Consider the following 21,793-nt stretch of genomic DNA (forward strand, 5'->3'; position numbering starts at 1 on the left):
TTCTGAAATATTAGAAATATTAATATTATCTGAAAATATTGCTGAAAAAACAGATTGCTGTTCAAATTGCAAACCAAACTTGAGCCACTGTCATTTACTAAAATGTAAGAAGTTTAATGCACTTTTTTACAATCATATGTCAATTAATTTTTCAGTATCTTCTACTATGGACATCATAAATTACTGTTCAGTATTCAAAACTTTTGTTGCACTTTTCAGACAACATTATTGTTAACTGTCAAAACTATTTTTTATAACAATTTGTTATATTTTATGAAATGTAGAATTTAACAATTTTTGTATATTCAACATCAGAGACATAAGGCTACAAACAGAATTGTTGTTCCAGCATTGTACAAATTCATTTGTTTTTGGTACAATCTAAAATTTGTTAGTAAAATTGTCAGTTTGAGGATGTTTTCGTCATGAGTTTTCTTTTGGGGGGCCACAAAAGGTTTCACCCTACTCAAGGGGGCCTTCTCCTGAAAAAGTTTGAGAACCACTGTGCTAGACTACCCTGGCTACAAAATACATTTTGCTGCCGCTAGGGTGCGTCTAGATTTCTAGGCTAAGGAAACACCGCATTTAGATTAAAATCTCTTACCATTCTGAGCGTTCTGAGAAAAATACACAAACGGTTAATATATCTGAGTCCCGCCTCCTGAACACACATTGCTAAACTGATTGGCTTTGTGTTTTCTTTCTAACTTGTGAGAGGCTGTAGCTACATTTGGTTGTGCGAAGCGGCAAAACTCCTCTGAAGGAAACCTAGATGCAGTAAGCAAGGGATAAATCAACAGTTCTGTGCTCAAGAATACGGGCAAATCGCGTCAAATATTGATTTGGGGACAGCCGTTTTTACAATAATGTTACAGCTTATAAATCAGACTAAGTGATGTTTTTTGAAAATGTAAAAATGCAGAAAGTTTTCTGTGATAGGTAAGATTATCTAGGTGGGTAGAGTAGGCTACACAGTTTGTACAGTATAAAAATCATTATGTCTATGGGAAGTCCCCATAAAACATGAAAAAATAACATTGCTTGGTCCGTTGAAGGCTTGGTCTTGTTGAAATGTTTGATCAAGTTAAAATCCTTGTCATCCCAGTCTCATCAGCTGGACTGAAAGAAGTTTCAGTGCTCTCAGGACATTGAAAACATGGCTCAGAGCAATGCTCACAAGTGACACTTGACAGTAGCCTACTGCTGTGTGCCATGTCCACATATATCCTCTCTTGTATTCAGCAGAAGAAAGAAATTCATACAGGACTGAAACAACTTGAGGCTGAGTAAATTATTTTAATTTTTGGGTGAACCATATCCCTTTAATGAAAGATGCAGATATGTGTTTTGCTTCTTCAAAAAGCAAGGAACAAGACAGTATTGCACTATTGCATTGCGCTATATGAACGGAGTTAAAATATCTCATTGTATTTATTAGTTAGCCTACCTGTAACATTAGGCTACAGAATTAATAAATTAACGTATTGTTAAGGTCAATAAAAACCTTAATACATTATCCTATTTCCTGATTCCTCCGCTTCTGGGGATGTCCCCACCAATCTCAAAATCAAACCAACGCCCATGTGTGTCCATAGACTGTAAAAAAATAGGGTTGTCCCTCAATCATTATCATGCCTGGTCTATGAGTCTAATGGGTGTCAACAAACTCGATACAATAACGCCGACCAACTACCGAAACTTGCAGTGACCGATTTCACACACAACAAATCAGCGTGACATGGAGCCTACTAATTTACAGGTAAATATATTCATATGCTATGTATAATAAATTATAATAAATATATTATATGCTATGTGATGGCAATGTTAATTCACCAAGTGTTGTTTGTAATGTTTAAATGCCGTAATATTTTTTTTCGTAAAAGTATAGCAAGAAACCACTTTCACATTCACCACTCTCGCAACCATGTTCATTGTTTAAGAATAAAGTTGAAGGTCGAGTGATTTAAGTTATCTATGAGTAGGCCTACACAGTTCATCGTAATTATGTTTCAATACCTAGTGAGCTGCCTGCTTAGACAGCAAGTAGGCTAAGTTAGTGGTTTCGAAAGCTCATAGGATGCCTTCAAATGCTGGCAAAGACAGGCAGACAGCTTTCTAGTTTTTGAGCCGCGACCATATAACACCGGATATTATTGACATATCGAGGATATTATCAGTTCAGGAACAGTTTTACTGTTGAAGTGTGACGATTATCTGAAAAGTATTTTCAAGACGTCACTCATCCCCCGAAATGAAACATTTATGAAGAGCAGGTAGTTGCCATATTCACTGGTGAATTTAACATAGCCTATTCGTGTGGTTCATTATTTTCATCTCATAAATCATTACACAGGCACATTTATTAATAGTCATATTATATGATAGTCAAGATAATGATATCAAAAGCCACATTATATGTCACTAGACATTTATGTCTTGTTACATTTGAGATTTTTTAAATAAATAATAATCTGAATCTCTATAAGAATCATGATAATCTGAATTCATTATTATTCAATTATGTGCCTTTTCAGATTCATTATAATTTTAATATCTATTAAAGTTAAGTGTCACTGATACATTCATACTTCTAGTCATAAATCACTTATTATTGATTGACTCAACACAACCCTGACCGGGTCGGTCGGTCCGTGTACTTTTTTATCATTTCATTTCCTGTTTGGTATGGAATAACTAGAAATGAAAACCAGTTCCCTTACGAGAACGTTCTCTCGTACTGCGTTGCAAACGCTGTGGGAAAACTCCTTTTCTCGAGAATATTGAAGCCTTTATTTTAAAACGCATTGCATGCAGCACAGGCGAGAGCATCAGGCTCGCGTGAGCGAGCTGATAGGCTGTGCTGTGGGCAACTGCACGAACCAATGGCGGATCAGCAGAGGCGCGCGAACCAATCAGGTCGCTTGGCACACTGCCAGTGTCAAGCGCGCGAAACTGCACGTGATCAAAGCATATAAATATAGATAATAATCCGCCATTTGACAGATTTAATCTCCTTCAGTTCTCGACTCACCTCGTCGCTGATCTTCTCCGGATAGAAGCCTCTCGTCGTCGAACAGCCGTCCAGCGGAACAGCTTCGCATCCCGGCATCTGCCAGCTGAGCGTTTCCCTGTGGCATCCGACGAGTATCCTTTTTCTCTATCTCTCGCTTTCTAAAAGAGCTAAATCGCTGTTTTCACAGCGCGCGGCGTTGTTTCAAATGCCGCTCTCTATTTGTGAATCCTGCGGGGTTCCCCTGCATGTGTCTGACAGACACACACAGTGTGCGGCCTGCCTCGGCCCTGAGCACGCCGAGTCAGCGCTCACTAAAGGCGGCTGCCTTCTCTGCGACGGGATGCCTGTTTCTACTCTCCGCTCGAGACTCGCGCTCGCTTCGTCGGTGAGTGGTCCCGCCCGTCTTCCATCTTCGGCGCCTCGCGAGCCCCGTTGGAAGAAGCGGCGCGATCAGAGGCGTCCTGAACGCGGTGAGTTTAGCGAATGCACGCCGGGCCTTTCTCCACGTGCTTCGCCCACGCCCTCTTCTCCAGTTCTGTTCTCTCAGAGCGACCAACGCCCCTCGTCTGAAGCGGCGGGACTCGTCTCTTTTGGCGGATCTGTTGAAGAAATGGATGACGCAGTTTCTTTGGCGGCATCTGAGAGTGAGGATTGGTCGGGCTCCGCGGACCCCGCCCCCCCCTCTCAGTTATATCCTTCTGACACCCGAGCGAACATTGACGCCGAACTCTTCCGTGTCATGTCTCGCACTGTCGACGAGCTGGGACTCGACTGGCTTTCCCCAGCCGAGCCCGCCAGAAGCCGCCTCGACGAGTGGTACCTGCCGGGGCGCCAACAGGCCCCTCGTCAGCGCGAACGCGCTCATCGGCTTCTTCAACGCTCTCCACTGTTGACGGCGCTGAAGAAAAAGGTTACGTGTGTCTCCCCCCACTGGAGGAAGCGGTCGCTGCACACTTATGCCCTCCCACTGCAGGAAGTTGGAGGTCTAAAACTGTGCACCCATCCAAGCCGTGCAGAACTACTTCGGCCATTGCCAGCCGCGCTTATGCTGCCGCCGGTCAAGCCGCCTCTGCTCTTCACGCTATGGCGACCCTCCAAGTGTTTCAGGCAAAGCTCCTCCGCTCTATGGACGAGTCAGGCCCTGACCCAGACACTTTTAAGGACCTCAGAAGTGCGACGGATTTGGCGCTACGGGCCACAAAAACCACCACTCAAGCCCTGGGCCGCAATATGGCCAGCCTGGTTGTTTTAGAGCGCCACCTGTGGCTGACTTTGACGGAAATCAGGGACGCAGACAAGACCGCCTTCCTCGATTCTCCAATCACGGCATCTGGTCTCTTCGGCCCATCTGTCAGCGGCTTCGCAGAACGCTTCACTGAGGCTCAAAAAGCTTCCAGCGCTATGAAGCATTTTCTACCCAAACGCTCCAGTTCGGTCCAACGGCGCCCCAAGAGCACGCCGCGACCTGAGAGGGTAGCTTCAGAGGTCCTCCAGCCCCGCCCAGTGGCTGAGACCAGCCAGCGCCTGAAGCATGCAAAGCGGTTCCCGTTCCCTAAGCGCCAGGGCCCGCGGCCGAAGCTCACGCTCGATCACGAGCCCAAGAAGCCGTCCTAACCGGCATAAAGAGGGGTCATTGTCCCGCCGCGGCCGGACCAGCCCCGAAGATCGCTCGAGTGCTACTCTCAGCCCCCTCTTCAGTTCAGGCGGTTGGAGCAGTTTTAAATGCAGTACATGGGCCCGTCACCTGTCACGCACCCCTGCACACAAACGCTGTTTTAACAGCGACCCACAAAAAGCACAAATCGAGCAAAATTTCCCCCTCACATACATGTCAGTTCGAACCCCCAACTCCGGGCGTTCCAGATATGATAATGCCTCTGGCTCTGCGGGCTCTAGCTTGGCAAGCTATCCCCGGAGTTTCAGAATGGGTGATGAACATCATAAAGCGCGGTTACTCGCTTCAGTTCGCCCGCAGACCACCTCGTTTTCACGCGGTTATACAGACCACGGTAAGGAGCACACTGAGTCATGTCCTCCGCACCGAAGTGTTAAGTCTGCTGGCCAAAGGGGCCATCGAGAAGATCCCCCCTTCTCAGAGCGAGTCAGGTTTTTACAGCCGTTACTGTAAAACTGTTACTGCTACTTTGTTGTTCCAAAGAAAGACGGCGGCCTGAGACCCATTTTAGATCTCAGACATCTGAACAAGGCTCTCATGTCACGGCCGTTCAGAATGCTCACGACCAGACACATCCTGGCGCAGATTCGCCCAGGCGACTGGTTTTTCTCAATAGATCTAAAAGACGCTTACTTTCACATTCAAGTGAACCCCCCCCACAGGCCATTCTTGAGATTCGCCTTCGAGGGGCAGACATACCAGTACACAGTCCAACCATTTGGACTGGCACTGGCACTGGCACCTCGTACATTCACGAAGTGCATGGATGCAGCTCTCTCCCCCCTGAGACAGCGGGGCATGCGCATCCTGAACTACCTCGACGACTGGCTCATATTGACTCAGTCAGAGGCGGAGTCACATACTCACAGAGCCTGGCTCCTCAGACATCTGGAATGTCTAGGGCTCAAGGTCAATTTTGCCAAGAGTATTCTGTTGCCCAGCCAACGTATCACGTTCCTGGGAACAGTTTTCGACTCCGTAATTATGAGAGCATGGCCCACACCGGCCCGTGCTCTAACAATTCAGCAGCTCGCGACATCGTTCACAGAGGGCTCTTATGTACCCCTCAGAACGTTTCAGAGGATCCTTGGCCTCATGGCCTCTGCATCATCAGTACTCCAACTCGGCCTACTGCGTATGCGTCCTCTTCAGCTGTGGCTAGCACCTCTGGTGCCACCCCACGCCTGGCACTCAGGCCACTTGATTATCAAGGTGGACCAGCGCTGTGTTCAAGCCCTGGCCCCTTGGAAAGACGCCAGCTGGTACCAGCAGGGCGTAAGCATGGGGGTGGTCTCAGAGAGGAGGGTGATTTCAACAGACGCTTCCAACTCGGGTTGGGGAGCTCTGTACGAGGGCAGGCCTGCCTCCGGCCTCTGGTTGAGCTCGGAGAAACGCCTACACATCAACTGCCTCGAAATGAGAGCAGTTTTTCTAGCCCTAAAAACCTTCCTCCCTCACCTGGCTGGACACCACGTGCTGGTCCGGACGGACAATATGTCGGTGGTCTCTTACATAAATCGCCAGGGTGGCCTCAGGTCCCGCAACCTGTTTGCCATAGCCACGCAGCTCCTACTTTGGGCTCACACCAACCTGCGCTCGCTCAGGGCAGCTCACGTGCCAGGCACGTTGAACACAGGAGCAGACATGCTCTCTCGGGGCACAGTTCCCCCAGAGGAATGGTCTCTCCACCCTCAGACAGTTCTCCTGCTATGGGAGGTCTTCGGGAAGGCAGAAGTAGATCTTTTCGCCTCAGAAGACAACTGTCACTGCCCAATCTTCTTTTCAAAGAACAGGGATGCGTTGGCCCACGACTGGCCCAACCTTCCTCTCTATGCGTTTCCTCCGGTCTCGATGCTCCCTCAGGTCATCGAACGGATCAGGAACACCAAAAGCGCGGTTCTCTTGGTGGCTCCTCTCTGGCGGACCCAGATTTGGTTCCCAGAGTTGATGCAACTGTCTGTAACAGACCCGTGGCCAATTCCACTGAGGTGCGACCTCCTGGCTCAGGCCAACAGGACAATCTGGCATCCCCGTCCCGACTTGTGGGCCCTACATGTATGGCCACTCAACGGGTACCCCAGGATCTCCCAGAGGGTGTCCTGAACACTATTATGGAGGCTAGAGCTCCGTCTACTAGACGCCTCTATCACCTTAAATGGTCAGCGTTCTCCAGCTGGTGTTTAGCTCGGAACCTCGACCCACACACTTGTGAAGTGCCAAAAGTGCTTTCTTTTCTGCAAGAGATGTTGGATGCGGGTCGCTCCCCCTCCACTCTCAAAGTGTACATGGCAGCCATTGCTGCTTTTCACGTATTGGAAGCCGGAGCCTCCTTAGGTAAAAACGACCTTATAGTTCGTTTCCTTAAGGGCGCCAGAAGGCTTAACCCGCCTTGGCCACCGTCTGTACCGGCCTGGGACCTTTCTCTGGTCCTGCGGGCTCTTAGGGGACCTCCCTTTGAACCACTTCAGTCAGCTGATCTCAAGCCCCTCTCTCTGAAAACCGCCCTGCTTCTAGCACTGGCGTCAGTTAAAAGAGTAGGGGACTTGCAGGCGCTTTCTACTAGCGCTTCCTGTCTGGAGTTTGGCCCTAATGACTCCAAGGTCACTCTTAGGCCAAGACATGGATATGTGCCTAAGGTGCTCTCAACTCCGTTCAGAGCCCAGGTTATTTCTCTGTCAGCTCTTCCCTCCTCTGAAGAGGACAGTGATTCTCTCACGCTTTGCCCCGTCAGAGCTTTGAGAATTTATCTGGAGCGTTCGGCCTCTTTCAGACAGTCTGAACAGCTCTTCGTTTGTTTCGGGGGCCGAACCAAGGGCCTTCCTGTGACTAAGCTCACGCTGTCCAGATGGATAGTTGACGCCATTGCTCTGGCTTACACCTCACTGGGCCTCTCTTGTCCCATAGGTGTTAGAGCTCACTCCACGAGAGGCGTCGCCTCTTCGTGGGCTTGGTCGAGTGGTGTTCCTGTTGAGGACATTTGTGCGGCGGCCGGCTGGTCCGTTCCGTCCACATTTGTGAGGTTCTATAACCTAGATGTTCCTGCCCTGCAGGCACGAGTTCTTTCTGTCTAGACCCTGGCTCTGTGGACCCAGACTAGTTTTGGAATTGGACACACAAGCTGTCATTATGAATTATGATTAAGCTAATCTGGCCCTTGGCCCAGATCTTAATTATTGGATAATCTCTGGGCCCGATGTTCGGTCTCGTTTATCCTGGCTATTCTGTAACTTCCCGGAACTTCTGGTGAGTCAGAGCGGCCAAAAGATTAATAGCACGGCGTTTTAAATAGCGTTCCCACAGCGTTTGCAACGCAGTACGAGAGAACGTTCTCGTAAGGGAACGTACTTGGTTACTTACGTAACCTCGGTTCCCTTAGAGATAAGGGAACGAGTACTGCGTTGCCTTGCCGTGCTATTTCTCTTATGTCAGGTGTTTTTCGCTTCAGTCGATTATACCTGTCAAATGGCGGATTATTATCTATATTTATATGCTTTGATCACGTGCAGTTTCACGCGCTGGACACTGGCAGTGTGCCAAGCAACCTGATTGGTTCGCGCGCCTCTGCTGATCCGCCATTGGTTCGTGCAATTGCCCACAGCACAGCCTATCAGCTCGCTCGCGCGAGCCTGATGCTCTCGCCTGTGCTGCATGCAATGCGTTTTAAAATAAAGGCTTCAATATTCTCGAGAAAAGGAGTTTTCCCACAGCGTTTGCAACGCAGTACTCGTTCCCTTATCTCTAAGGGAACCGAGGTTACGTAAGTAACCAAGTACGTTCGTTTATTCGTTTTTTAGTTTAGTTTAAAAAACGAAAAATTAGATTTTGGCTCGATTTATCATTTTTCGTTTGTGGTTTACAAATCGGTTTATGGGTTCGATATTTCATTTGCACACGTGGGCGGTGCTGAAACACCCCTTTCATGTGATTGGTCAAAACGCTGGTCACGTAATTCGTGCTGCTGCTGCAACTTGCAAGCGACCCCAATAATATGAGCCACAGTATAGCCAATGACAGATTATTTTAGCATGATGTATTTCCAATTGATAAATACCGTGCAAATAGTTCCGTCTCTTTGGTTAAAAAGTGGAAATAAAAATCAATAATAGGCTGAACTGTACCATGATACAGTAACTGTATACTTTCCGTAACATTTAGGCACTCTCGCCTTTTATTTACATCAAAAGGCAGGTAGGCGTGTGTGACAAATGTAGGCTATAAATAATTTTGAAAATTTAATAGAAACAAGCATGTGTAGCCTACTCAGTTCATATGAAAAGAAAGAGACAGAAAAGAGAGAAGCTAGAATCAGTGAACGTACATTAATACTGACAAAATTACCAGGTTTGGGATTCATTAAAATCATGTCGGTTGAAGAGCACGGCATACCTTTAAAATGTTATTAGTTTTATTATAAAACCAATACAATTTTATTACATACTGAATTGGTCGATGTTTCTCTGAGTTTTTATTATTATTTTATTATTATTATTATTAGTCTCTTTATTATGTTGGCTTAAGAAAGCCAGCATATATTTAAACATTATAATAATTATTATTTTTAATTATTATTATTATTATTATTATGAGAAATTGACTCCGCCTAGAACTGCTTCACCAAATTCAGTTCAGACCTTCAGACTGGTCTGACTCGCTTATATCTTTTCTAACTGGTCAGACTTATTATTATTATTATTATTATTATTATTATTATTATTATTATTATTATGAGAAATTGACTCCGCCTAGAACTTTAATGCTATACACCAAATTCAGCTCAGACCTTCAGACTGGTCTGACTCGCTTATATCTTTTCTAACTGGTCAGACTTACTTTACCAAAAAATCCATTGACTTGCGTTATCTGAGTAATGAAGACCGTAATACTCAATGCTGTCCACTAGAGGGGGTGGCAGGATAATAAGTGTTTTCTACTCTTTCCCTGTTTGCATCAGTTTAAATGACAAATAAATGCATGAATTTCATTCATAAATAGGCAGTTCCTTTGAATCTGTGTATCCACTCTAGTTTATTTTAAGATATTGTTAACACTGGGTTTTGCATTTAATGTTTGTCCATCTGGAACTTTTATTTGTCATGAGCTCTAGATTTTAAGATAGCCTAGCCCATACCTGTCAACATTTGGGTACCAAAATACGGGAGACCGTATGCGATATTCAGTTCAACCACATGCGGTTTCATATCATCTATAGGCCTACATTACACACCCCATCGCCAAATCATAGAAAAATTCAGTTAAGACAGTTGTATTCATCTTAACAATACACATCAAATCAATATAGGCCTAGAGAAAAACAGATTTCTAAAATAAGGTATAGGCCACAAATCTGTGAGTAGGCTACAGTTTTCAAAACTGAACAGGTGATGTTGTGTAATATTCAGTTACTGTAAGAAACTTCTAGCGGGTGGAGTTTACTGGTACTGAATATTAGGCTACACAACATCACCTGTGCTGTGTATACTCCCATTAACTGGAAGAGGTTTTCAGGAACTGAATATTACATCCAAATTTTGTTATGTAATCAATCAGCATATTGTTGTGTAACTTCACCTATACAGGAACTGAATATTACAAACAACTATTGCAAAAGAACAATTTACAAAACACGGCCTGGATGCACGGATTATGAAGTTGTTCACTGTTACCGTTGTACGTATTATTTATTTTTTTCTGTGTAGTTCTATTTTGTTAATAAATTTTGCATTCTATTTTGGCTTTCTCTGGTGTCCCTATTTTTGTTGTGTCCCTTTTGAGCCACGGGGCGAAACGGGTAGGCTATGGATTGAAAAACCAATTGCATGTGTAGCCTAGGCTACGGTTTACAAATCTGAGCACAGCCGCCAAGCAGCCAAAGGATGACAGAAAAAAACTGATGCTGCGTTAATTGCGTTAAATAATTACTTACCACTGAGTCTTTTCCTATTTCTACCACTTCCCGCGTCTACTACCTGCGCAGATATCGACGGCACAACTGGGTTGTAGGTTGCCAGGTTGAGCTCACAAATGGCTTGAAATGTGTTGATTGCGCGAGTAGGATGGGTTTCATACAAGATCTGGCAACTGGACAACCTTGGAATAATATATTGATGTGATTATCACATAACGACATTTGGCCATAATTAACGGGAGTTTCACGGGAGAAATAACAAAACAGGAGGGGGGCGGCCGGGCGGGAGATGGGTGTGAAATACGGGAGACTCCAGGGGAGTGTTGACAGGTATGGCCTAGCCTACTAGAAAAAAATGATTCAACAACACAAACTCAGTTTTTACTCGGCAAATTTGTTTTCCTTTTAAATAGGCTATAGCCTACAAGTTATCCTGCTTTTTGCCATGGCTTGCCATACTGCCCAGAATAAACAATATTTTCTCCACACAAGATGTTTAAAAACCCTGCATGTAGTTTTTGTGAAGATCTTCTTCCTGGTAATCCAAGATTGATGTTTAAAACAATTAACAAACTTCTTAAACCTCATAACCAAAACATTTGTTCCTCTGTTGGGATGTGTGACAAATTTCATAAATACTTTACAGAGAAAGTTCAAGATATCTATAGCTCCGTGGCTACTGGTCCCTCTCGTCTATCTAACAAGCCCCATCCTATACATTTATCTTCTACTTTCATTAATTTTGTCACTGTTGTTACCACAGATGATATTTCAAAACTGGTCATGTCTATGAATTCATCTACATGCTCTCTTGATCCCATACCTACTGAGATTTTAAAAAAGTGTCTAACACTATTGTGCCCCTCTATCACTGGTATTTTATTAATCAATCTTTATTAACTGGTCAGGTCCCTTCGGCCCTTAAGTTAGCTGCCATCACACCAGTCCCTAAAAAGACTGGCTGTGATGTGGAGGATTTGTCTAACTATAGGCCTATTGCCCATCTACCTTTTCTAGCTAAGGTCTTGGAACGAGTTGTAGTTGGCCAGCTACAGCAATACCTGTCCATCAACAATCTCTTGGAACCATTTCATTCCGGATTTAGATCAGGCCATAGTACTGAGACTGCTCTCGTCCGGGTCACAAATGATCTTCTCATTTCTGCTGATATGGGTGCCTGTAGTATTTTAGTATTGTTAGACATCACTGCTGCTTTTGATACAATATCTCATGCTGTCCTTCTTGAAAGATTGTCCGTATGGCTAGGAATCTCTGGTACTGCTTTTGAATGGTTTACATCTTATCTCACTAATCATTTCCAGTTTGTGTCTTTGGGGGAAAACAAATCTTTACCAACACTAGTTCAGCAGGGTGTCCCACAAGGGTCTGTGCTTGGTCCCATCTTATTTAGCATCTATATGTTGCCTCTGGGTGACATCATTCGTAAGTTTGGGTTAGGCTTTCAATGTTATTCTGACGATACGCAGATATCAGCTTGCACCCTAATCCAAACCTTGCGGTTACAGCCCTTAGCACCTGCTTGGATGAGATAAAAGCCTGGATGCATGACAATTTTCTTAAGCTCAACCAGGCAAAAACAGAACTTGGTACACCAACATCTTTACTTAACATTTCAGAGTTGATTACTGTCAATGACGTTGTTACTCCGTCCCTTCAAGTGCGCAATCTTGGCGTTATTTTCGACCCTGAACGTATGTTCGTTCGATGCACGTATTAAAAAGGTATCAAAAACTGCATTTTTCCATCTTAGAAATATCGCTAGACTACGACCACTTCTATCGCTGCCAGATGCAGAAAGGCTTATTCACGCCTTTTATTACGTCGAGGCTTGATTACTGCAATGTGCTCTATTCTGGTCTCCCAAATAAATCCATTTAAAAAAATTACAATATATTCAAAATTCAGCCGCCCGGTTATTGACACATACAACTACTCGTCAACATATTTCCCCGGTACTCTTTGATTTGCATTGGCTGCCGATACAAGCACGTATCGAATTCAAAACATTGATTTTAAGCTATTAATGGGACGGCCCCTGCTTATCTCTGCAGTTTAGTCACCGCTCATACTCCAGCTCGCTCTCTGCGCTCTTCCAGGTCATGCATCCTCCAGCAGCCTCGATATAAATTAAAGTCTATGGGTGGTCGAGCATTCTCGGTCTCAGCACCACGTCTATGGAATGCTCTACCACCGGAAATTAGAGACTCTCCAACATTGGATTGTTTTAAGAATTCTTTAAAGACACCTTTTTAGAGCTGCTTACTGTAACTGAATGTGACTATTTTATTGTATTTTATTGTTGTTATTCTCTTTGTATATTGTAGCGCTTTGAGTCTAAGAAAAGCGCGTTAGAAATAAAATGTATTATTATTATTATTATTATTTATTATTATTATCTATCTGACTGACTGACTGAGCTTCCTTTGTGAAAAATAGCAGACCACCTTTTTTAAACTTATTTAAAACGGTGGTCTGCTATATTTCACAAAGGAAGCCCATTTGTGCGGTCGTTGGCGTTATACGAGAAGGACATTCTGAATATGAGCCTACTGTAAAATTAGCTGGCTTAAAAATGTGGATTGATCAGTGCAGTTATTCCAGACGCCTCCCGGTGCTATTCTTATTGGAATTGTGTAATCACAGATTACGAACAGATGTTTTCAGAGGTAAAGTACGCAACTTCCTTACTTGAGTGAAAGTACAGATACTGGTCAAATATTACTCCTTTACAAGTAAAAGTTGTAAAGACCGATTTTTACTTAAGTAAAAGTACAGAAGTACTTGTTTTTAAAAGTACTTGAGTATCAAAAGTAAATGTCAATGCATTGTTTTATTATTGTTGCATTGTTGTGTGTAATACTTACAGTACCTTATGCCTCTGAATCTATGCCTGCCTATACCTACCCTCATATCAATATCAAATTTATTTCTAGAACACAGTTCCAGTAGTGGGATTGAATGTGAGATTGAATAAGTGCACTCAATAACGTCCACAATGGTTTCGGACACCCAAATTCCCTCAAATACTGCCCTATTTAAAGTTTTTTGGCTTTTAGTATGAATATGTTTGCCTTACTGTTATCTATAAGCTAGTGTACACCAAAACAATGACAAAATTCACATTTAAAAGACCAAACCCAATGCTGAAAATGAAAATCAGGTTGATGTCAGATGTCAACGCCAGATTGACATTAATCTCCAACATTGGACAGACGTTGTATTGTGGTTGAAAACAAGGATATATTCCCATTGGGTTGTTGGGTTTTCATGTTTAATAGGAACTTTAGACATAATGATTTTTATACTGTACAAACTGTGAGATCCCCTAACTCTAATGTAACATGGGTAGGTCATCTACGGACATCTAATGTTACGGACATATTTTCATGGTACAGTTCAGCCTATTATTGATTTTTATTTCCACTTCCCTTTTATCCAAAGAGACGGAACTATTTGCACGGTATTTATCAATGGGAAATGCATCATGCTAAAATAATCTGTCATAGGCTATACTGTGGCTCACATTATTGGGGTCGCTTGCAAGTTGCAGCAGCACGAATTACGTGACCAGCAACATATTTCTGCTTCAAATATTGTGCGTAGTTAACAGTGATTGGTGGTTTCAGATATTATTTTATTAAAGTGCATTTGTCAGTGCCGCACTCGTAGGCTACTGACTCTTATTCTGCCTGACAGAAAGAAAAGCTCGTAGCTTACTGAAGGCGGAGTGTTTTGACCAATCAGATGAAAGGGGCATTTCAGCGCCGCCCACGTGTGCAATTGAAATATCGAACCCATAAACCGATTTGTAAACCACAAACGAAAAATGAAAAATCGAGCCAAAATCAAATTTTTCGTTTTTTAAACTAAATTAAAAAACGAATAAACAAGCTGGTTTTCATTTCTCGTTATTCCATTCCAAACAGGAAATGAAATGATCAAAGAGTACACATATAGCATTATTTATTCATATTTAAATATTAAACTACATGCTGTGTAGTGATGCTTTATTTATGTACACTACACACTTTAAAATCTCTGCATAGTGTCTTAATATCTTACTCACCTTGTGATTATGTGTCTCAAAAATGTCTTAAATGTACAAAAGTCAGGTTATAATGAGTTAATATAAGCAAATTGCACATGCTTCATTTTACAGAAAGCTATAGCTATAGCCAACAAAGCTTCACAGGAGGACCAGGATGGAAATTATGAGGAGGCTCTTAAATCTTATCATCATGCAGTGAAATATTATCTGCATATATTAAAATGTGAGTGCATAATGAATATACAATTTACAATGATGTCTTGCCATTTTCTTGCAAATGTAACCCTTTGTTTTCCATATAGGTGAACCACAGGGTAAGGAGGGGAATCAGAAGATCAGAGATAAGTGTAAGCAGTATCTCGACAGAGCAGAAGAGCTCCAAGACTATCTCATTAACAAAGAGGTTACTATCAAATTATCACAGTCTCTTTGTGTATTGAATATGAATATGTCCAAGCAGTTCAACTTTTATTTTGTGTGACAACTTAGAAATTCGGAAAGATCATGCTGGAAGACATGATCATTTAGAAAGGTGTGCTGTTTCCTTGTTATGTACAGTCTTGATAAACTGCCTGTCTTCAGCAGTTTAATAACAAATACTGGACACTAATACATCTTTGGTCACTAATATTACTTTGGTCAAATAGTAAAAAACACATTTTGACCAACAATTAAACCACTTCGAGAACACTAACAGTGCATTGAAGCATGGTGGCAGCATCATTCTGTATCATGGACTGAAAAACATGCAGTGGGAAAATTAAGCTAAGTAAATACATTGCTGAAGGGAAAACGATATGTGGTCTGCAAAATCACTGGACACACTAAAGTAGTTTAAAATCAAATGGAACATTATAGACATGGCCTAATGGTAGTGCAAGAGCTCCAACACATTACGCTGTGCTCACATACGGTTGGTGTGAGTTTGAATCCAACTAGCAACATTTCCTTTTCTTATTTCCTGTCATTTACTGTTCCTGGAACCCAAAATGTAGTGGGATTAGAGATCACTGTATGGATTATATTATTATTATTATTATTATTATATTATTATTTATTTAATAAGTATTTGAAGTTGACTTTGCTTTGATGGGGTTGTGAACTGCTTTGACCTTTCTTCAGTCTCTAATCTTTTTTTGTTTTACTGACAGCAGGAGAGGGGTCTCACCATATTCTCTGTGAACTGAAATGGTCTGCAAATTAAATTATGTGACTTTTTTTTGTGTGATGTTTGTGTGTCAGAAAGATGAACAGCAGTGGACTCAGGACATTGCCCTGGGGGTCTCCGGTTGTAATGAGCAGGTAGGAGTCTTACTTTGTATCCTGACTGTGGTCTATTGCTTAGTCTTAGATTCAGTTGCAGAGAGAGGTGCTTCTGCCAGGTATGCCATGGCATCCTGTGGTTTAGCTTGTAAGTAGCCTATATTTTTGGGGCCTTAATGCATTATGTGCCAAGTCTCTTAAAACACTATGAATAAGTGCAATGTGGTAGTGCGTTTGTAAAACATTTTATTTCGGCAGAACACAGAGATAATGTTGAATGCTCGTAAATAAATAAAAAATATGCTTATTGTAGTCAGAAGGTGTAGTATGGCAGATGAGCTGTTAGAGCTGATGACGACGTGCTAATCAGCAAAACCTTAATTTCATGTCTAATGTAAGAATGTAGTGTCTGGAAGGCAAGTGAGGTGGTTGTTCCGCCATTAGACAGTGATTCATTGCATGCTTTTTCACCGTAGGGTATTTTTGTTGTTTTAGTTTATTTTCAGGGTGTTGGCTTTTTTTAGGTCTGGTTCTTTTGCAAGTAAAACGTTTAGTCTTTGCGATCCTAATTACCCATATGTCACCAGATCTGACAGCAGTAATCATAGATTATAACAGATATTGAAACTCAGCCATAGCTCCAGGTTGCGGGATATGGGTGGGTTTTCAGGGACCTGGAGGGGCCAATGAGTATTGGCCCCTGAGTATTGGAAAGTATTGGAGTATTTGGTGGCTAAAGGTTCAGTAACATTAGCAAAATTTTGTGTGAAAATTTGACTATGATAGCAAGATAATGATATCAAAAGCCATATTATATGTCACTAGACATTTATGTCTTGTTACATTTGAGATTTTTTAAATAAATAATAATCTGAATCTCTATAAGAATCATGATAATCTGAATTCATTATTATTCAATTATGTGCCTTATCAGATTCATTATAATTTTAATATGTATTAAAGTTAAGTGTCACTGATACATTTGTACTTCTAGTCATAAATCACTTCATATTATTGATTGACTCAACACAACCATGCTAACAGTTACATATTTTGTTATATAGCATTATTTATTCATATTTAAATATTAAACTACATGCTGTGTAGTGATGCTTTATTTATGTTGTTAGGGGTTAACAGTTTAGGACCCAAGGACCAGATGTTTGAAAGAAGACCCGGAGTCAGAATTATAAAAAATTGAAGAAAAGTTTTACTGAAGATAGTTTGCAGTTTCATCAGCAGAAGTCAGCTTCAAGACTCACACAAGGAGTTTGTAGGCCGCCCCGCTTACAGTTACAAAGATCATAGCAGTTATACTATTTCCAAGGTCTAAGCTACGTCATTGCTTACAGGTTGAATGATTCTGATTGGCTAAGAACCAGATAAACAGTAATTTTCCATACATATACAGATAAACTGAAGCATATCTCCATCGATTATGCAGCTGACACTCAGACCCTGAAGTTTGGCACGTCGTGACCTTCCAGGTCGCAGATTTGGGATGCTGGGTGCCAGCATGTCCAGAACAACAACTCAGTCAATCTCCAATAATGCCAGTGGTTCCTTAACCTGTAACCAAGAAGACTAACACACACACCGACACACAGCTTTTCCAAGGTTGGATTTAGCCAGGCTATAACTATAAACAGGAGTCTCGTCTCAAAACATCAAGATAATGCGTTCTTTCTCAAGGAGAGCTACATTTTAGTCTAAGTAAGGCTTTAACTGAGAATGGTCCCTTAAACTATTGGCTTCAATGACCCCTATATGTTTTAACACGTTGAAGACCTTTCTCAAACACAAAACATTTCTCTATTTAATTTCTTGAAGCCGGGCTAAATGAGCAAGCACTGTTACTACATTCAGATATCAAATACAGACATTAAAGAATACATGAAAAGAACATTTCAGTAATCACACTTGTAACGTCTATAACAAAGTAAAATCTCCAGAGAAGTCATTCAACCCATGTGATATTTAAAAGGAAACATATTGATTAATACCTTGATTATAATCACTCATTACATGTACTTTGAAGCAGCAGTGGATTCCAATCCTCCCCCTTCAATGTACACACTTTAAAATCTCTGCAGTGTTTTAAGATGTACCTTACTCACCTTGTGATTATGTGTCTCAAAAATGTCTTAAATGTACAAAAGTCAGGTTATAATGAGTTAATATAAGCAAATTGCACATGCTTCATTTCACAGGAAGCTATAGCTATAGCCAACAAAGCTTCACAGGAGGACCAGGATGGAAATTATGAGGAGGCTGTTAAATCTTATCAACATGCAGTGAAATATTTTCTGCATATATTAAAATGTGAGTGCATAATATATACAATTTACAAATTTGGTGTCTTGCCATTTTCTTGCAAATGTAACCCTTTGTTTTCCATACAGGTAAACCACAGGGTAAGGAGGGGAATCAGAAGATCATAGATAAGTGTAAGCAGTATCTCGACAGAGCAGAAGAGCTCCAAAAAAAAAAAAAACATCTCGATAACAAAGAGGTTACTATCAAATTATCACAGTCTCTTTGTGTATTGAATATGAATATGTCCAAGCAGTTCAACTTTTATTTTGTGTGACAACTTAGAAATTCGGAAAGATCATTCTGGAAGACATGATCATTTAGAAAGGTGTGCTGTTTCCTTGTGTACAGTCTTGATAAACTACCTGTCTCCTGTTCAATAACAAATACTGGACTCTAACATATCTTTGGTCAGTAACTGCAGTAACTACATTTTTGGTCAAAAATGAGTTTTTATCATTTTCATGATATTCAAGGCATCCTTTGTTATGTGACAAAACATCGTATCTCAAATGTGTGTCGTTTTGGAGAAAAATGGTAATAGTTTTTGGAGAATCTGTAGTTACTGCCTTTTTCCTTGGAATGGTGCCACGTTTTTGGTAAGTGTAAAGCAAATTTACAAAGCAAGAATACAGTAACTGCAAAATAGGGGTAAAATATCAAATTAAATATGAGGATTGATATGTACAAAGAATAAGATAATATAAAGTAGCAAAACAGCCACATGTCCAATAATCTACCTACAACTACTTAGGCTGGATGACAGGATACGGTAACTTTAAAGTAATTTTTCTCAGTTCTGCACTCTGCGTAGTTACTGCCTTTTTGCTTTGTAGGGCAGTATATATATATATATATATATATATTATAAATTCATTTTTTTGGCAAACATTTATTAAATTCGATTGAAAATATCTTCTGTCCTGATGTTTGAAAATCTGACATAAAAAATTAGTCAGTGTGGTTTTATTTTGTTCACTTATTTACCCAATAGATAAAATATAAAAAATATGAATAATATCAAGTGCTTGAAACCAGCATCAACACAAAACCACTAAAGAAAACAAGTATTTGGATCTTTGACTATAAACCAGTTGCTCAGATAGCCTATAGATTATAGATTCCCAGCTAGTCTCAGTCTCCCCAATGAATTGTTTTCAAGTAACTGATATACTTCCGGTCAGGCAGTTTCACTTTCTTATGTTTGGTGGCATTAGCTTGAGAGAATCCTTTTGTTTTTACCCACAATAATCGTTAATATTACGACAACAACTTCTATTTCGTAGAACAACTCCCTTTATTTTTGTTCCTGAAACCAGAGGTGTTTTTTTTTCAGGGCCCGCCAAAGAGGCTTGTCTATGGGTACGGAAAAAAATACGCACCGCATACTCACTGCAAGTATGAAACGTTACAGGTAAGTTAAGTTAGCAAACAAATTAGCTCATAGTTTTTCAACTGACAGCAAGAATGTTAACTTACAGATTTAATTAAGATAAATACTGAGTCTTGAATGATTTGTAAATTCATACATTTGAAAGCAATGATTTTGTAGTAAACATGGCGAAATGATCGCTCATCTCTTACTAGCACCCATCATGTTTTCTTTAACTTGTTAAATTTATATACTAACAAACCTGTTAAGTTCGTAATCAGGCCTAACTGATTGTACGTGAGATTATAAATGGCATTTTGAACATTAATAAGTCAGGTTAAGATCAGATGAGCTAACGATACGGTTGGGTTTGACCATGTCTAGTGTGAAGTTTAGATCTAAATTTAGTTTTGTGTTTATGAATACGCCTATTAATTTTAGACTCATATTTCTGGTGAATTCCTAAGCATTATAGTTTTTCTTGGAGGACTGATGCCACATCCATCATTTTGGTTTGAGAATGAGGGTTTGCTGAAGTGTCTAATTTATGTGCTTTCATATAACCATAATTGAAATCCTCCATACATTTAATTTTAAGACAATAAAACTGCGTTAATTAATTAACAGCTGTGATATAGTGATTTATATGTTTATTAATTTCTTCAAATGCATTATAGAATTGTTCAATGTTATTTTCTTGTTATACTACAGGGCTGTTGAATGCTTGAATCTGATTGGTTGAAGAGCGTTCTAAGGTGTGCATTATTTTCAGGGAAACGCACAGCTAAAGTAGTTCCAGGCAGGTCTTGACCGCATTACAGTTGCATATTATCACTTCGCGTAGTTAACTGTAACAAGAAAAAACATGCAGCCCCATGCGCTTGATCTGCAATTTTCAATCACTAGCTTCACAATCAATGGAAACATGCAGTTTAATTTTAATAAATAAATGATATAGTCCTAGGCTATCTATAATCAATAGAAAATTAAACTGAATATAGGCTAAATAAATGGATAGTCCTGCAGCACGGATTATTATTGCAGATAATATATAACAAATAAATAATTATTGATAGGCCTACTTGTTAAAATGGCTTTGTGTTTCATTTATTTGGCTAGTCTACTGTCATCTGTCAATAATATAAAAAAGAATGAACAAATTAATTATAACGAATTGAATTAATAAATAAATAAATAATATTGACGCACATGCTTTTCTGTCTCATTATTGCAACATCTCTCTCTAATAACTGCATAAAGCCGAACCGAGGACACACTTTAAGGCCGGTTATGAATGTAATTTGATGACTGATCATGCCCAAACGCGTGTTCAGCGCGTCCAGTCTGTGTTCAAAGTCGGTGTTTAAAATATGCTGCGATGAAAACAGTCACATATGTGTCAGCTAGTCATGTGTCCCATCATTAGTCTGCTATCAGTGGCTCAAACCTCCGTTACTAACTCTAAAATGACGTTTTGGAATTAGCAATAGAGGCATATGGTATTACATGCGTAAGAAATTAGTCCTACATACAAGAGCGTTTTAATGACAACAACTTTACAAACGTCTTGAAATACATAATCTGAACAATGTTTCGAGGTGTGGTAACTGTAGTATAAGCGGAATAATTGACTTCAGGCCGTTGAATTGTTAGAAAAATAATGCACACCGCGGTGTAACGGCCACTCCGCTTCGCGTCGTGACCGCATTACCACCTCGGGTGTGCATTATTTTTCAAATAATTCAACGGCCTGTCGTCAATTATTCCTTACATATTGCTAATATTGTTTGAATGTTTATGTGTGCTTTAGGTAAACGAAATGAGTAAGAGAGTTATGTGCATTAATCCATTTAATTATTTTCATTTGGCATACCAGCGTGGTGACGTCATCGCACACTTCGGTATGTGGCGCGCGCCCGTGATACGCTTCATTCAGAATCAATACACTGTTAAAGAAGCAATCACTGCAGCAGCGCTCTCTTTTATTTTATCCTTCTTTATTCTTCTTTAATCTTTTTGTACTTCTTCTTCAGGTAACTTAAAAATTTCGGTCTTGAGTAGTAACATTGTTTAATGCAACACTGATGAGTTGTACGGATTGAAAGTAGTTTATTTTAGTTTAGTGATAGTGTGTCATGTGTTAGCATTTCTGAGCACATGGTTAGCATGGATGCCTCGCG

The 21,793-nt window shown here is 40.9% G+C and overlaps 1 protein-coding gene across 1 annotated transcript in view; it reads left to right on the forward strand.

Moving 5' to 3' along the window:
* Positions 1-1,646: 1,646 nt before the first annotated feature.
* LOC307162215 (uncharacterized protein) overlaps positions 1,647-21,793 on the forward strand; it is a 31,995-nt gene continuing 11,848 nt past the window's right edge. The window contains exons 1-7 of the mRNA XM_079877420.1: positions 1,647-1,759; positions 14,777-14,888; positions 14,968-15,068; positions 15,908-15,967; positions 18,139-18,250; positions 18,331-18,440; positions 19,578-19,655. Of these exons, the coding sequence (XP_079733546.1) occupies positions 1,739-1,759; positions 14,777-14,888; positions 14,968-15,068; positions 15,908-15,967; positions 18,139-18,250; positions 18,331-18,440; positions 19,578-19,655 (594 nt within the window). The 5' untranslated portion in view covers positions 1,647-1,738. The remainder of the gene's footprint in view (positions 1,760-14,776; positions 14,889-14,967; positions 15,069-15,907; positions 15,968-18,138; positions 18,251-18,330; positions 18,441-19,577; positions 19,656-21,793) is intronic.

Source organism: Squalius cephalus (genome assembly GCF_949319135.1).
Source record: "Squalius cephalus genome assembly, chromosome: 7".
Taxonomy (NCBI): domain Eukaryota; kingdom Metazoa; phylum Chordata; class Actinopteri; order Cypriniformes; family Leuciscidae; genus Squalius; species Squalius cephalus.